Genomic DNA, 17,832 nt, shown 5'->3' on the forward strand with positions numbered 1-17,832 from the left:
CGTCACTCAGCGGTGGGAGAGAGAACTTCTTCCAAGCACAGGGTTTAGGGATCTTAGCCCTGGGATGCAAAGCTGGCTCCTTCCTTTTACATCTCATTCCTGGGAACACTGCTTTCCTCTAGCGCAGCAACCCCTGGTACGGTAAGAAAAATATTCAAACTTCTAAAAAGTAAAACACTGAGTTATTTATTTATTTATTAATAGTTTTCTCCTTTTTTTAAAAAAATGTTTATTCATTTTTGAGAGAGAGAGGGAGGGAGCAAGTGCAAGCTGGGGATGGCAGAGAGAGACAGAGAGGGACAGAGGATCTGAACCGGGCTCTGTGCTGACAGCAGAGAGCCCAATGAGCTCAAGCTCACAAACAGCAAGATCATGACCTGAGCCAACATAGGACACTTAACTGACTGAGCCACCCAGGAGTCCCTATTTATTTATTTATTTAAGTTTATACATTTATTTTTAGAGACAGACAGAAAGTGTGCGTGCAAGAGACTGCAGGGGAGGGGCAGAGAGAGAGAATTCAAAGCAGGCCCTGCACCATCAGCACAGAGCCCCACATGGGGTTTGAACTCACGAATCCTGAGATTGTGACCTGAGCCGAAATTGAGAGTCAGACACTCAACCAACTGAGCCACCTAGGCGCCCCAAACACTGAGTACTTTAAAGAAAACTGAGATACATTAATTTATTTTCCCAAGTACAAAGTCTACTCAAAAACAATTTAAGGAACACCCACTATGTGTCAGGCATTCCCTTCTTGCCACAGATTACCTGGGTTCCCTTTTTGACACGTCATCTCATGATGTGAAGTTCTTTGCCCGGGATAGCTGCCTAGGGTATCAGCATGCAGTGAGGCAAAGATGGGATTTTTTATAAAGTGCAGAAACTGAGAACAAAGAGTAAGAACACCCCAAATAGTGAGGCTGTGGGCCACCAAGGTCAGCAACTGCCCAGTTCTCATTGTTCTACTTTCCAAGTTGGGAGCATCTTTTTTGTACTTGTTATTATGCCTTTCTTATTCTCAAGCCTTAGCACGATCATTTGCCCGAGGGACAATACATGACAGTGACAGGTGAATGGCACAAGTTTCTAACAAAGTCGCCGCTGATGACATGGGGCCCAAAGCATCACGAAGGCACAGCTCCCTCCCCAGGTAAACAGTGTGGTCAGAAATAAGGGTGAGAACTCTAGCAAGGCCAAGAGGAAAGGGGGAGGTGGTGATGGTAAAGTACAACTTGGTCTGTCTAGTTAGCACCCCATAAAACAGCCGCCTGGTGACCTGCCTGCAGGCCTGTGATACGCTCAGAGTGTTTTGGGCAAGTCCTATCCTGCTTCAGAGCACAGCCAGCCTCCAGCTGGCCTGGACAGGCAAGAATGACCGGCCGAGGCCTGAGATGGGAATACTGGTCAACATCAAGACCATAGGGAAGGAATAGTATCACACGACCTGCCGATTTGTGAACAAGAAACTTGCTCCTCAACCCAAAATCTCAGTTAATAGCTATTTATTTCCTTATAACCTGAGTCCTCCTTCCCCTGTTGATGACTTCAAGTCTCTGACCCCTCTGAGATGGTGAAAACCTGAGAAAGGGCAGCCGTGAGCTTCTGTATGCTATGGGCAATACTATTTCCCCTGTGGAATGATTTGGGAAGGTTTGCATGGGTGGTTGTGAGCTAGGGAAGGGCAAAGGATCGGACGGTGTGCCCACCTATAAAAAGCGGGAGCAGAAGAAAGCTTTTAGCTGGAAAAATACTTTCACATCCTCCCAGTTAGTTTCACTTGGATTAACACCCCTCATGGGTTCAGGTCAGAAATGGGAAAGACCCAGAGAGGAGAAAGGTGTGGAGGGATTGATAGGAAATGGAAGAGAGGTGATGGGCAATGAGAAGCCAAAGACTGTAAGAGAAGAGAAATTAAATTTGTTTTGGTCGAGATCAAACTATCCCCAGCACCTCTCTCTTTGGGCCCACGTTTATCATGTAGATAATTCCACGTGTCCAGGACTTTCAGAGTGTCTCCCAAAGTCACAGGAGGGCTCACGTATATCATTTTCTTTTTTCATGGGTTGCCTTTCACACGGTTTCTCCTTTAAAGTGATATCGGTGGCTCTTTTTTTCTTCAGAGAGTTTTTTTACTTTTCCCATGGGGGCCTCTCTGAGGAAGAAATTAAATGATGTAGGTTAAAGAGTAAAAAAAAAAAAATTTTTTTTTTTTTTTTTTTTTTACAAAATAAGGTATTTGGGGGCGAAGTAATTGCCATTTTTAAGTGATACATACCTGCTTCTATGTGTCACTGATCTTTCTAGGCTTTCTTTTGTCAGTTTAAAAATTTGTCTTATTCCCTGAAAGTTTTAACTGCTAATACCTGGGGGCAGGTGGAGGATGTGAGATGCCTGAATTATGGCAGGTGTGCCTGGCAAAAATCTAAGGCACCTCTCTGGTAGGGAGATGAACTCCAGCCAAGATAAGTTAGGAGACCATTTAAGGATGATTATGATATCCTGGTGATGCTGAGTTCTAATTAACTGCTGTTAGCCACTGGGTGGGGGGTGGGGGACAGAGGAGAGCATGATATTTCTAAACGGTAGGTGGAAAAGAGTGAAAATCATTTCTTTCTGATAATGAGCTTGTTCCCGAATTGGCTAATGGGTATTTTTAAAGCCGTGCTAAATTAAAGGAATCCAACTATCTCACTAGTGTTTTGTAGCACACGGGTTCAGGGAGACTATGTGGGATATCCAAAGGGGTTCTATACATAAATTGGACTTAATTGCTCTAAGAGACACTGGTGCTTTCTTTAATCAGAATGGAAATAAGGATAAGCTGAGGCCTTACACATATGTGGTACTTAAGGGAGCAAACTAATGGTGTGCCTTTGTGTAGCTGTTAGTGGGCAGAAGGAAAGGCAGGCTAAAATTGGGAGGTCTGCCAGCTTACATATTTTTCTCCTCCTTGCTTTTGCAGCTCCTAGTGCTCCCTTCTCATAGGCCTCCCTGCCTGTGCCGTAGAGCTCTCTGCTGAGATGGATGATGGAGGTATTAACAAGGAACTGAAGCAGAAGTTAAACTTTTCCTACTGTGAAGAAGAGGGTGAGCATGAAGGGCAGGAGGAAGCACAAGAGAACAGCGAGGCCCAGAGCCAAACCCCAGACAAGTCTCAAGTTCAGGAGACAGAGGCAAAGTGCACCCCCCCCAGACCTTCCCTCAGTAGCATTCATGAAGTCGGTACATTTCAGGAAACAGACACGATGAGTCCCAATCAGGGTCTGAGGACTCCAGTGTCACACTCTCGCAAATGTCCTGAGACACCAGCCCAGCCAGATAGCAGGAGCAAGCTGCTGCATTGTGAGAGCCCCTCCACTCCCAAAGTAAGTAAGTTGTGGAGGAAAGGGGACCCAAGCCCCCAAGATCTGTGCTCCTTTGGTTCCGCTGGTGGGGAAGGAGGATGCGTTCGTTTATGTGTATCTGGCAGATTTGCCTCACAGGCTATGTATCTCCTCAATTACATATTAATTGGTGAAAATGAAGACGAGTTCAAAGTTCCCAGAAAACAGAACTAAATGCCTTGCTAGCTCTTTTCTGAAAACCATTGATATCAGCAACTATTTGGTGTAGGCCACAAATAAATCTTGGTGGGGAAAAAATTCCTGGTTGAAGAATATTGGAACCAGAAGGAATATTTTTATTTATTTAAAAAAAATTTTTTTAATGTTTGTTTATTTTTGAGACAGAGACAGAATGCAAGTGGGTTGGGGCAGAGAGAGAGGGAGGCACAGAATCTGAAGCAGGCTCCAGGCTCTGAGCTGTCAGCACAGAGCACGACACGGGGCTTGAACTCACGAACCACAAGATCGTGACCTGAGCTGAAGTCGGTCGGACGCTCAACTGACTGAGCCATCGGAAGGAATATTTTTAAAAATGTTTATTTATTTTGAGAAAGAGAGGGTGGGGCGTTCGCACGTGAGCGTGTGAGCACGAAGGAGGGGCAGAGAGAGAATCCCAAGCATGAACTGGAAGTAATATTAAGATCTAGAGCCCTAGTGCATTCTGCAAATGAGAAGATCACCGTTTTAAGAGTTGAACTGGCTTTTGGCTCGGCCAATGGCAGAGGCAGGACTAGAAACCTGATCTTTTGGTCTCAGTCTACTACTGTTCTTTCCATTACGCCAACCGGCTCTCCTTTTATGTAATTATTTACTAATATTTCCTAATAAAAGAGTGTTCACATTCACTGTTGGAACACATTCACATATCTTTGCTGCTGCTCTTCCCAGAAGGAAATCCTCCCCTCTCCTCGGACCCGTGAGACACCGGCTCTTCTATGTGAGCAAAGAGGTAACTTGTTGATACTTCTCTATAAGCTGCGGAGGGCAAATAGGCAAAGGTCCCAGGTGGTCGGCTTCGTCCTTTATTCTTGCTGTGATTATTCTCCTGTTATATCTACACGTCATTAAAATCAGGGTTGGGGCAGGGTTAGCTCTGACAGACGAGTGCCATGGTGTGTGAGCCTCAGCACTGGTATTAACTCCGCTTTCTGCTGGCTCAGCTTGAGGTGCTTAAGGCCGTCAGAACAACATCCGCGCTGCTGTTTGTAGCACAGTTATTGTCAGCAGGTCTCTGCAGTTCCTACTGAGCGTGCACACCACGACCACCAGGGAGGACTAAGCTTCTTGACTGTATTGTGGACAAACGGCTTTCATACGCTTAGGTGTCCATTGTGGGTTTTTCAATGGTCCCAACACCAATAATCCTTTTACTTTTTCCAGAAGCCAGTGTGGGCAAGGGGTACAAGACAGTCTCTGCCCTCAAAGTGCTTACAATCAGCAGAAAGACTGGGTGATATAGACACTGTATGACAGGTGCTTCCAGAGTGGTTTTGACGTATGTAAATTAGGTGGAGAGTGGGCTGAAAGAACATGGCTCTGAGCAAGACCACACAGGAAAGGAAATGGGACACGGTGTGTATGTTTCATTTCATTCACTCACTTAAAATGGAGCACGTTGATATTGGACCTTCTGCTGGAAAACCTTATTCACTGCATCAAAAAGCGCCCAAAAAATGAATACAGATAAACAACTGAAACAATAAAGTTCGGATCAGGCATGCTGAGAAAGGATTGGGAATTGAGTCTCAAGATCAGGAATGCCCTTCCTGAGAGCAGTCTTCAAGGATGAGTTGGAATGAACTAGGTAAAGACGGAAACGAGAACTGAAAGCCAAGGGAAAAGCATCTACTGAGTTAAGAGGGAAAAGATCATGTCCCACCTAGAAATTGCATGTTGCTCAGTGACAGGGGCCTGTATGTGAGAGGGTGCAGGCAGTGAGGCCAGAGTAAGTAGCCAGGAGCTAGATCTACTTTAGAAAAAATTTTTTTTAGTGTTTATTTATTTTTGAAAGAGTGAGAGAGAGAGTGCAAGTGTGGGAGGGACTGAGAGAATCCGAAGCAGGCTCCAAGCTCTGAGCTGTCAGATGGAGCCTGATGTGGAGCTCGAACTCCCAAATCGTCAGATCATTACCTGAGCTGAAGTCAAGATGCTTAACTGACTGAGCCACCCAGAAACCCCCCAGATTTTATTTTGAAAACTTAGAGACAGTCATCAAATGGTTTTGATCAGAGGTCCTTTTGAAGAACTGACCATCAGGTGAAGGCTGGCATGTTGTGGGAGAGACCTTGAGGCACAGCAGTATTTACGACAGATTGGCTAACAAAGGAGAAAGGCCTGAATTAGGTCAGTGGCGGACAGTGAGAAAGTGAGAGATGCTTAGGATTTGGTAAGTGACTTTGATGTGGGATTGTCGAGCTCAATGGTCAAGAAAGAATTTGAGACCTTTTATGCTGCGAAAAGGTGTTTTTATTACAGCTTGGGGCCAGGACCTGTGGACAGAAAGAGCTGCATTGTGATTGTGAGGAGTGACTGATTATATAGGGGTTTCCATCCTATGGAGGTGAAGGTGATGTTAGGGCTCCAGGAAAGGCCTATAGGAGTCAATAGGTTCCTGGAGATTTCTTATTGTGTTATTCTTGTAAATCATTAAGACAGTTACAAACTGTAGTGGAGTTTCATGTCCTACATGCCTGTGATCTTTATCAACTGCCCATTTGTTTTTCCCTTGCCTTTGTTCTTAGGCAGTTCCTAGTGCCTGAGGAATGTTATATATCCCACCTTAAGCGTGGAGAAGGTGGGAATTGCGGGGTGTCAGCTCGTGTTTTTCTGTCAGCTTGCTTTTTGTTTTCTCCTCATATCCTACCCTTAAGTCTTTAAGATTGTTGAGAGCAGAAGGTCTCTTTCTAGCTTCTTCCTGCTGAATAGGGGCGTATAGATGTTCCTACCTATGGGCCAACACCGTTCAGTTGGGGAACGTACAGGGGAGTTACAAGGCAGAGGCAGCTGGGTCCGGTGTAGACAGCGAAGAAGTATCTCCATGGTTGGTAAAGAAGGTCATCGTTGTTTGAAGAGCAGTTTGGGATCTTGTACAGGTTCACAAGAGTAAGAAGGCATGTCAGTTTGTTCATTGGTTTTTCTGTGAAGGAGGTACAGGTTTTATTCTTGATATGAGCCCAGGAAGAGTATCCCTCTAATTTGACTACAGTGGGAGTATATAATATGACCCAATAAAGACCTTTCTATTTTTTAAAATAAGTTCATTTATTTATTTTGAGAGAGAGAGAGAGAGAGAGAGAGCGAGAACAAGCACATGTGTGCACGCATGGACAAGGGAAGGGCAGAGAGAGAGGGAGACAGAGAATCGCAATCAGGCTCTGCACTGTCAGCACAGAGCCTGACGCAAGGCTCACTCTCATAAACTGAGATCATGACCTGAGCTGAAATCAGGTGGACACTTAACCAAGTCTCCCGGGGGTGGGGGGTGGGGGGTGGGGGGGGGGCGGGGCCTGGATCTTTCCATTTTGGATATAAGGCCCTGCTGTATTAGACTCCCAATCTTTTTTTTTTTTTTTTTTAACGTTTTTATTTATTTTTGAGACAGAGAGAGACAGAGCATGAACGGGGGAGAGGCAGAGAGAGAGGGAGACACAGAATCGGAAGCAGGCTCCAGGCTCTGAGCCATCAGCCCAGAGCCCGACGCGGGGCTCGAACTCACGGACCGCGAGATCGTGACCTGAGCTGAAGTCGGACGCTTAACCGACTGAGCCACCCAGGCGCCCCTAGACTCCCAATCTTTTAAATAAATCACATCTCTGGGGCTTACATGAGATGGACTTCCAGTTACAGTTAAACCAGGTTTTAGGAGCATGTGATCAGTATATTCATTAAGTAACTTATGAATTAAACCAGCCTTGAGTGAATAATTTAATAAAGTATTAGAATCTTCACCCAATAACTGGTCCACTGTAAGGAATGGTCTTCTATACCATTCAAAGGGCTGAGTCCTAGAGGTTGTTTTGGTGCAGCCCTAATCCTGAGAAGTTCTACTCATAAAAGAATATCCCAGTTTCCCTGGGTCTCTAGACTAAGTTTAGCAAGGAGTTGTTTCAAAGTATGATGAGCTTTCTCCACCTTTCCAGAGGGTTGTAGATGCCAGGCTGAATGTAGAAAACATTTAATTTTTAAAGTTCATGCTATTTGTTTGGTTATTTATGTAGTAAAAGGACTATTGTCACTTTGGAGGGATTGTGGGAGGGCAAATCTAGGAATAATCTCTTGCAACAAAACTTTGGTGACTTTTGTGGCTCTTTCCGTTGGACATGGAAAGGCCTCGATCCACCCAGTGAAAATCTCAACAAACACTAGTAGGAACTTCTAGCCTTTGCAAGGAGGCATTTGTGTGACCTCAAGCTGCCAGTCCTCTCCTGGATATGTTCCATGCCTTTCTACTGATTTTGAAAGGGAGGGGGGTGTGGATGGTACCTTCCAGATTTACTTGCATACAAATAGTACAATATTGGCAGACTTATTTTATTGTAGCTGTTAAATTCACTCCGTCAAATGTATTTTTAATTCAATGTTTTAAAGCATTTTTGCCCAAATAAGTAGCCTGGTATAAACCCTATATTACCTTCCATTGGTTATTTTTGGATATAAAGATTTTCCCCTCATTATTAACAAGTCAGTCCTGTGCATTTTTTTCAATATCCTCATTCCTGGGCTATATGAATTTCTTGGTCTGAATAGACTTTAGCTTGCCTTTTGTTCTCTCATCAACTTGATGGAGAGGTTGAGGGGAAAATGAGGGATCTAGGGTCCTGTGAGGCTTCTGTCTTGTTTGAGTAGATGATATCTTGAATCAAGATAGTTGATGCTAGAGGACATACAGGTCTGGAGAAAGCAGACATGTCCTGTAAATCATTGGATAAATGAGTCTGGAGTGCAGGAAAACACTAAATTGGAGATCTAAATTTGGATGTCATTAGCATTTTGGAAGTTGTTGAAGCCTTGGGTGCAGATAAGCTCAAGTAGCCTGGGTGCCAGAGTAAGAAGAGAAGTGGTCCAAGTTAGGAATTCTGGAAATGCCATGATTTGAGGGGCAGAAAAAGAACAGAGCTTGAAAGGGAAACTGGAAATGCTACTGAAGAATGCACACTTTGTGAGGAATATAGTTTGGATCAGAAGAGAGAGAGGGGACACTGATCAGCAGCGGTGTTATGCCAAAGACAAGAATGCACAGGAAAGGAGCATTTGCCTAGTTCAGGCTTGCCCAAGAGATAGGACTAGAAATCATGTGAAGTGACTTCGGGTCACCATAAAGACTTCCTAGCAGAACTACCTGGAAATAGAAGAGCATCCCAAGGAGGCTGTATGTCCCTGTGGCTAAATGCACTGAACACTAGTTGATGGTCACTTGGTAGGAACACTGTAGGGGGGATTCAAGCATCAGGGGACTAACTGTACCAACTGGGCCTTTAAAGTCTTTCCAAGTCCTGAGACACTATGATGTTGTGTCTTGAAGGTGGGAGGTATTCCTCAATTTTTCTTCCCCTCTATCCTCTGTACCAGAGCTGTTACTTCTAGAATTAGCTATACTCCCTGGAACAGATTTATACTCTCAATCTGGACATCTTTCTCCAGAAACTTTCAATCTGCTCTACTTTTAGGCAGAACTTCCTTTCATACACCTTGTTCCAAACTAAGTTCTTTTGAATTTCCAAAAGAATTACTCATTATTCTATTATTCTGGCAATAAAAATCCATGTTAATATAATTCATATATTTCCCTGTGTCATAAGCAGAGCTCACAAAATCTATCGGCCTTCATATTTCCAGATTAGGAATTCTGATATTGTCTGCCTTGATGTGGATACTTCTCCTTCTTTTTGTCAGAAAATGTCTAGGCTCTTTTTGTTGTCCTTGAAGTGTGGTCACCAGGATGTGCATCATTTCAGGTGTGGATGCCCCACTGTTTCATATGTGATAGATACGTTTTACTTTCCATATAATCATCAGTATCACAAAAAAGTGCTTCTCAGGGACCGATTTACTGTAATTCTATGTTCATTGCCTGAGTCACAGACAATTGAGAAATATTATATAGTACAGTTGTACTTTGAGCAAGTACTCAGTCCTATAATACACTTACAGGAAAATTGTGAGTTTATCATTGATAGCTTTGTCTGACAATAGCCCCAGGATTGTTCATCCTATAAACTCTAAGACCTGTAAAACCCTTGTAAAAACTTGACGCCAGCAAGGCCTTTTTCTTCATATAAAAAAAAAAATGGTTAGGTTACTGGGTGTACTCTGTATTTTCCTTCATTTCTGCTTTTGTCATTTTGGATTTCTAATTTCAGTATTCATTCTTTGTATCCTTACATTCTTGAATTATATTTTTATAGCGTGAATCATGTTATAGTCTAGCTTCTGCTTCTACTCTGAAAGCCATGGACAGAGAATGTCAAATAGTGGCATTCTTTTAGAAAGAGCCCCACAGTAAATGATTACGAGGTTATATCATGGCCCTGTGTCTACTGTTATGCCCATAACACAACTATTCCTCTGGCCCCTGACTTAGGTCATAATGGCATTCTGCTGTCTCCTCAGAATTGGCCTGTCACCTCTGTCCTTTTGTTTAGTTCTGGTAAGTTTGTAGGCCTGATGTTCTCTTACTGTATCCCACTTGGAGTGGGAAGTACACCACATTTTCCTACTTACTGGTATGTTGGTTATTAGCCACTACAAAGCTCAGATGATTATTTCTCAATTTCTTTACCCCATTTTATGGAAATTTTCTCCTTTGGTGTTGTATTATAAGTGGAACTGGAAGCTTCTTCCGTGATTAGATAGTCTATGAAATCCTTCCTGTACAAAGTGAATACGTCTGCAAGACTGATGGGCTGTTGACTAACAGACTGTGCATTCCTTAAGAGATGGAATTCACCTATGTATGCCTCAGCATCTAGCCCAGTATCTACTAATTAGGAGGCACCAAACAAATGTTTGGATGAATGATTGAGGGGGAGTTAAAGCATACCTTGAGAACATAAGGACCAGGTCTTTTAGAGTCCTTTTTGTTTGTCTAAGCTTCAGCCTATCATCTTTAAAAAGTTAGTGGTAGAAGTAGAGTTGGTATTTTTCTGGTCATCAGAATTGCCCAGGGGAAGGCAGTGGAGCTTAACAAAAGTACAGACTCCTGTGTTGATTCCTTGAGTTGGAATATCTAGAGGAAGACCAGGAATCTTTATTTTTCATAACAGGACCAGTTACAATGCAGCTAGTTTGCACTGAACCAGATAACCTCTGATTCCTTTTCAGCAATAACATTCTTTGGTTCAAATATTAACTAGCTGATAATGGATTTTTTTTTTTTTTTTTTTTTTTTACTAAACTCCTTCTGTCTTCCCCTTTTGTCATCCTCATTCAGTGTCTGCTGAGCCAGTCAGTGATTTCTTCAACAGAGAAGCTCCCCTCCCGAGGCTCTAGGCACTTGAGGCTCACACCTATTCCCCTTGTGGATGAGATGACCTCATCGGCTCTGGTCAATATTAATCCCTTTACGCCAGAGTCCTATAGAAAACAATTCCTTCAATCCAATGGCAAGAGGAAAGCCCGAAGAGATCTGTAAGTGTACTGTTGCCTCTAACTTTTGAGAACTGATCTTACTATGGTCAAGTAGAAGGAAGAGTGTAAAAGTAAGATTAGGAACAAGAACTCTATTTGAATGCAGTTCACACATCCCCTCCTTTCTAAATGTTAATGTGGGTTTGTGACCTGCTTTTGGCACAGAGATTCCAGCATATCCCCATTCTGAAGTGTACTGTGAGGGCCCTTCTCTATAAAAGAATAGGGCAGAGTAAGCCCATAGACCGCTGACTTCCATTAGCAAGTTGAATGAGCTACAGAATTGCATTTAGGAGGTCTCCTCTGGTTAACAGAAGGCTAGCCCCGGGGAAGGTGTAGCTCACCCTTCAAGGTGTAGCTCACCCTTTACTACTGCTTCAAGTCTAGCTTGTGTGACTCGGGGCTATAGAGCAAGGATTTGAACTTTTCCACAGGTGATGGCAGAGCGACTACTGAGAAAAAAGATAGTGTTGCGTTTGGAGGTGCTAAGAATGGAAAGCCAAATTGCATGCTCCACAAAGCCGCTGAATGGTAGAAATTGTCCAGATGAGGATTGTGCAGATTACTCAGGGACATTTCTTGACCATGTCTCTTCAAGGCTTCCTTTTTACAGAATGGAAGTCAGTCATTTGTGTTCATATGTACTCAGCTAAATAAATGCACAGCTAACCATGTGAAGTCCGCAGAGCATTTAATGTTAGGTTGAGATATTTCTTTTGGAATCAGTGACTCTGTATTAACCAGCTTTGTGGCCAGAACAGGTTGTCTCCGTACTATCTCCTGGATCTTAAGTAAATGGGACTTTAGCACAAGTACACAGGCCCACTTTTGTTACCCAGAATTGGTTTTAGCTCTTGAGGATTCTTTAGAAACCTTCAGAGTTAATGGACTCACCTCTCACTGCAGCTAGCCAGAAAACACCATTAATTTGAATTTCCTGCAATCCTGCAATGAAAGTGGGGATACTCGAGTAACATCTCTCAGTGCTTCTGCGAAAGTACTTTTCTCCCTTCCTTATTGTGGTGTTGTTATTTTATGAAGTATTAGAATGTAATATTAAACTTAAGTCACAAACGTCCAGCATCAGTTTGTTTCCATGAGTGTTATGTCCTCCTCCATTTGCCATTTCTACCCTGTACTTCTGCAGAAGAAAAATCTAGAGCTGGCTGATGTAGTAATTGAAATCTTGCTTAGAGATCCTGAATGCAAGTGCTCAGGCCAAAGAGAGGGTCTGTCAGAGACTTCAGCTGATTTGCAAAGTCACTGAAAATCTCTTAGCCAGTGTGAGAGCTTATTCTGCTACACCGATGGTCTGCCTGTGAACCTAGTGCAAGGCCAGGTTCAGGGGAGGTGGGTGTTGGAGGGGAAGTGAGGCAGGGAAGAGTGCTTAGTGTCACATGTTCTGTGCACTCTCCCCTCCACTCTTCAGCACTGCTCTGTTTGCCTAGAACCCCACTCCTGCCCCTTAGCTGATGCCTACTCATTCTTGGAAACTTAGCTTGGAAACTCATTCTCTTTTGGGAAAGACTTTTACTCGTGACCTCATGATTTGGGTGCTGTCTATAGTATCCCTTGATATCTTGTTCTTATTCTTTCCTAGTGTCTTATGTTGAAATTTTCTATTTATCCCTGTCCCCAAATAAAAACTGAAGGGGAAAAGGAATGGTCTTATTCACTCTTAGAGCCCCAGAACCTAGTATAGTATCAAGCTCTATACTGCTAATCCTACATCGATATCATTTCTTTTTGTTATTCTTTTTTTAAGTGGAGAAGCTGGTCCAGGGGAAAGCGATGTAGAACCAGGGCTGCCTGCCAAGGTGAGCACAGTTCTCTGTTCCAGCTGTCATGACTCGGTCACTTCGTCCTATCACCTCTCTCTCTCTCTCTGCCCCCCCCCCCCACTTCATAGATTTACAAATGTGCCTTCCAACTGAATTTATCTGGACTCTTCATCAGGGTCTACATTCTTTGCTTAGTTCTTACTTTATCAGACAGTGTCTGACCTGCATATTGCTGAATCATTACCTTGGAGTGTTTTTAAATTAATGGCTACTGCTTCTATCTTTGATTTCGGGAAAAATTCTATATTCATGGAGGTACAGAAGTGAAGGGAAAATTCAAGATATTTAAGGCCCCCCAAAATGGAAAAACAGGACAGAGAAAAATGGCATAAAGCTGGAAGTTTAAATGTAAAATTTTAGCTCTTAAATGTGTCCGTACCTATTGATTTTTAAATAGTGTTCACAACTTTTGATGTAGCATCCCTCATTTTATAACATAGCCTAAGAAAATAATACTATAAATGTTATCAGCAGAGATGCGTACTGCAGCCTTAACTGTAATAGACAAAAAAAAAAAAAAACAAAAACCAAAAAGCAAAAAACCACACCCTCCTAAATGTCTAATAAAAAAATGGCCAAATAAATTATATTTTAAAGTGGAATTTTAAATTGCCATTAAGATGTTTATAATATGAAAACGTGCCTATGTTCAATATTCAGTATACAAGACGGGGAGGGCTTGAGGTTGGGGACTGATGTGGATGGTAAGCTGGCTTATTTGGTGTCTGAGATGGGGCTGGGAAGGTATAGTGGGTGAGCAATTGGTAGAAGGCCTTGAAGCCTCTGACCAGAAGTTTGGCTTCCTTGCGGGAGATAATTAGGTGTGTCTGATTCTATGGTATCATTTTGCAAAAACGATTACTGTTTTTAAAAAAATTTTTTTAATGCTTATTCATTTTTGAGAGACAGAGATAGAACATGAGTGGGGGAGGGGCAGAGAGAGAGGGAGACACAGAACCCGAAGCAGGCTCCAGGCTTCTGAGCTGTCAGCACAGAGCCTGATGTGGGGCTCGAACCTATGGACTGTGAGATCATGACCTGAGCTGAAGTCGGACGCTCAACCGACTGGGCCACCCAGGCGCCCCAACGATTACTATTTTTGATTACAAAATGTGTTACCATTTGAAGAGATGGAGAGAGGGCTGGTAGCTGTAGAAACTCCAGGTATGGAGAAAAGAGAACTTGAGATTGGCCAAAGGCAATGAAAATTCTAGATCTTGCTAATGGAGACTGATTGGCATTGTTTGTTGAAATGAAGAGGTAGTAGGAGTCAAGATGGTTTAAACTCAAAGCTAGATGAAAAAATTCTTGCTAATGGGGACATTGAAAAATGAGGACTTCATGGAGATAAATCAGTTTGGATTGAGATTCATATAAATTTGTGGAGATTTTCTGTCATCTTAGCTATCATTTACTGAGAATTTACTGTGTGCTTGGCCTTGAACTAAGTTACACACACAGGCACACATGCACACGTCTTCTCATGTGATACTTAAAAGAACCCGGAAGAGTAGTTGCTATCATCCTCACTTTACTTTAGATGAGAAACCTAATAAAGGAGTTCAGTGATGTGTCTAGGGTTACTTACTAGCTGGGCAACGGGGGATAGTGCTAGTGAGCCAGGAAGCTGAGATCCTAAGCTATACCTGAGCTTATAAACTGAGGTAATCGATCTGATAATTTTGTTCTCCAGACTAAGATTTTTGAGGAGGCAAATTGAACACAAATTAAGTTTACTCAACTTGAGATGAAAGTATTAGCAGCCAGAGTGTGAGACAAGTAGACAGGAGTCAGAGGTGGTGTCCTCCCCCCCCCCCCCCCCCCCCCCCCCCCCCCCGCTACCCCTTAACATGTTCCACCCAGATCCCAGCCATTGTCTCAGCTGAGGACAGTAGCTCTTCTGTGAGCAGGTGTGTCCCCTCTAAAAACAGAATGAGAAGAAGAATATTCCAGACAACAGAAATAACCTAGAAAAAGACCTAACCTATTAAAGGATGCCGGTACATCACTCACAGGTGGAATTTAAGATACAAAACAGATGAACATAAGGGAAGGGAAGCAAAAATAATATAAAAACAGGGAGGGGGACAAAATATAAGAGACTCTTAAATACAGAGAGCAAACTGAGGGTTGCTGTAGTGGTTGTAGGTGAAGAGATGGGCTAAATGGGCAAGGGGCATTAAGGAGGACACTTGATGGGGTGAGCTGGGTGTTATACATAGGGGATGAATCACTGGAATCTACTCCTGAAATCATTATTGTACTATATGCTGACTAACTTGGATGTAAATTAAAAAATAAAATAAAAATTTAAAACCCCCCAAAGAAATTTAAAAAACATTAAACAATGCAAGTACAGAGTTGTATAGATGGTTATGAAGAGTACAAAGAAGGTAGTCGGCAATTGGGAGGTTCTTGCTACTATGAGTACTGACACAGAGAGGTACTTGGGTGGCTCAGTCAGTTGAGCATCCGACTTCAGCTCAGGTCATGATCTCACAGTTTGTGAGTTTGAACCCTGTGATGCAGGCTCTGTGCTGACTGCTTGCTCAGAGCCTGGAGCCTGCTTCAGATTCTATGTCTCCTCCTCTCTCTGTCCCTCCCGTGCTTGAGCTCTGCCTCTCAAAAATAAATAAATTAAAAAAAAATACACAGACAAAATCCAATAGATTTGCTTTGAAAGTCTTTTTGAAAACTTAGAGAAATTTAGGAATATGCCTTAAATTTATTGCTCATAATATGTTAGAATTATTTTAATTTTTTAATAAAATATTTCAGAGATGTGTTCTACGAGAAACCAACATGGCTTCCCGCTACGAGAAAGAATTCTTGGAGGTAGAAAAAATTGGAGTTGGTGAATTTGGTACAGTCTACAAGTGTATTAAGAGGCTGGATGGATGTGTTTATGCAATAAAACGTTCCATGAAACCTTTTGCAGGATCATCAAATGAGTAAGTACCTTTGAAATGTACTAGAAGTATAAACTTGGATTTGGAAAGTTGTTTCTTGTTAAAACGTTTCATTTTGTTTGTTTGTTTGTTTATTTATAGACAGAGACAGCATGAATTGGGGACGGGATGAGAGGGGGTAGAGAGAGAATCCCAAGCAGGCTCCAGGCTGCCAGCACAGAGCCTCATGAGATCATGACCTGAGCTGAAACCAAGAATTGAACACTTAACTGACTGAGCATCCAGGCACCCCAAAACATTTTTAAATAATGGCACTGATGTCATTAAAAACATACCCATTGCTACCCCCCTCCATTGTATGTGGTCTCACATTTATAACTTGTCTGAATTTTCCAAGTCAGAGATAAGTTATTTCCTAAAATGTATCATGATAATTTGGGAACAATCATGTTGCATTTTTTCATGGTTCTTGAGGCTTTTACTACTGGTCTTAACTGCTTTTTCTTTAATGAATAGATTTAGGGATTTTCTTCCTGTTTCATTCATTAGAAATATTGCCAAGTAGGAAGTTAGTGTTAACTCATTGGTTATCTCCACTTTGTATTAACAATGAATTCATTACTAAATTCATTATGACTATTGAAATCAATGTTTTGAAGACTACAAGTGAGAAATTAAGAAAAATTTAAATTTCATTCTCAGAACTAATTGTTCAAAAGTTCTTCCTTTTACAAGGAAAACAAATATTTCCAGATTCAGCCCAATGTATTTTGTGAACTGTGGGGATGTAATGCTTAATTTGCTGAACCTGAAATTATGGCCTTAGAATTCTTCATTTTTATACTGAAATTCATCTAGTACCCACATGCTACTTTTTTGTGTTGGATTTCCTATTCCATAATGAATCATGAATATTGGCAGTCCCCAAGACTGTCCTATGACTATATCATATTGCTGAGTGCAATATTATGACTTCTAGCCTTCACAGAGAAGACAGAGGACCCATCACAATATCCTTCATCAAGTCTATGGTGGGCCTCTTGTTAAGGCCATCAATATATTTTTTTAAAATGTGACACAGTGAAATTAAGACTCAAAGCATGTCTGCCATTGATATAATAGCAACCCAAGACTCCTCTTTACATACGCCATGTTCAAATGAAAACAAACAAACAAACAAACAAACAAACACCATGGATTTTGGCACCAGGATGACCAAGGTTCTGGTCTTAGGTCTACTATCACCAGCTTGACTTTGGGCTAGTCACTGAGCTTTCTAAAGCCTTCATCCTTGCCACTATATCTTACTGAGTAGTTATGACAATTAAATGAGGTAAAATAGTAAACAAGCAATGAGCACTCAACATTCTGCCACTGTTAATAATGTCTCATATCATGGAGCACTTGGATGGCTCATCAGTTAAGCGTCTGACTTTGGCTCTGGTCATGATCTCACAGTCTGTGGGTTTCAAGCCCCATGTTGGGCTCTGTGTTGACAGTGCAGAGCCTGGATGGAGACTGCTTCCAATTCTGTGTCTCCTTCTCTCTCTGCCCCTTCCCTGCTTGCTCTCTCTCTTTCTCAAAAAGAAATAAACATTGAAAAAAAAAAAATAACGCCTCATATTTTGTCTTTGAGAAACATTTGTGTGTATATTGATTCATTTCTCTGATGCCTGTCTGTCTGTTAGGAGTTTGGCTTTGCATGAAGTTTATGCTCATGCAGTGCTTGGGCATCACCCCCATGTGGTACGTTACTACTCCGCATGGGCAGAAGATGACCACATGATCATTCAGAATGAATACTGCAACGGTAAGTATGTGGACTATCAGTGGTGGAGAGGGAGATGAACTTTTAGTCCCCAGGAAGAAAATCTTTGCCTCCCCCTTGTAGTTATGCCACGTGTAGCAGAGTCCTACCTAAAAGGTCTGTACTAACAGTTTTGCTTGGAAGCAGAGAGCAGGAGACACGAAGTTGCATTGAAAAGGAATTTCAGGTTTATACTATTTCATATTTTTTTCAGAGGTGATGTGTGGCTGACACCCAGAAGCTACTAATCCCCTCACACTTTA

General features: G+C 42.3%; 1 protein-coding gene across 2 annotated transcripts in view; it reads left to right on the forward strand.

Moving 5' to 3' along the window:
• Positions 1-2,968: 2,968 nt before the first annotated feature.
• Positions 2,969-17,832, forward strand: part of WEE2 (WEE2 oocyte meiosis inhibiting kinase) — a 29,439-nt gene continuing 14,575 nt past the window's right edge. The window contains exons 1-5 of one of the 2 annotated variants that reach the window (XM_053897739.1): positions 2,969-3,368; positions 10,816-11,012; positions 12,778-12,829; positions 15,632-15,804; positions 17,451-17,572. In XM_053897739.1, the coding sequence (XP_053753714.1) occupies positions 3,024-3,368; positions 10,816-11,012; positions 12,778-12,829; positions 15,632-15,804; positions 17,451-17,572 (889 nt within the window). In that variant the 5' untranslated portion in view covers positions 2,969-3,023. The remainder of the gene's footprint in view (positions 3,369-10,815; positions 11,013-12,777; positions 12,830-15,631; positions 15,805-17,450; positions 17,573-17,832) is intronic. The other variant, XM_019452977.2, reaches the window with a different exon arrangement.

Source organism: Panthera pardus, unplaced genomic scaffold (assembly GCF_024362965.1).
Source record: "Panthera pardus isolate Hobbes unplaced genomic scaffold, ASM2436296v1 HiC_scaffold_8, whole genome shotgun sequence".
Taxonomy (NCBI): Eukaryota; Metazoa; Chordata; class Mammalia; order Carnivora; family Felidae; genus Panthera; species Panthera pardus.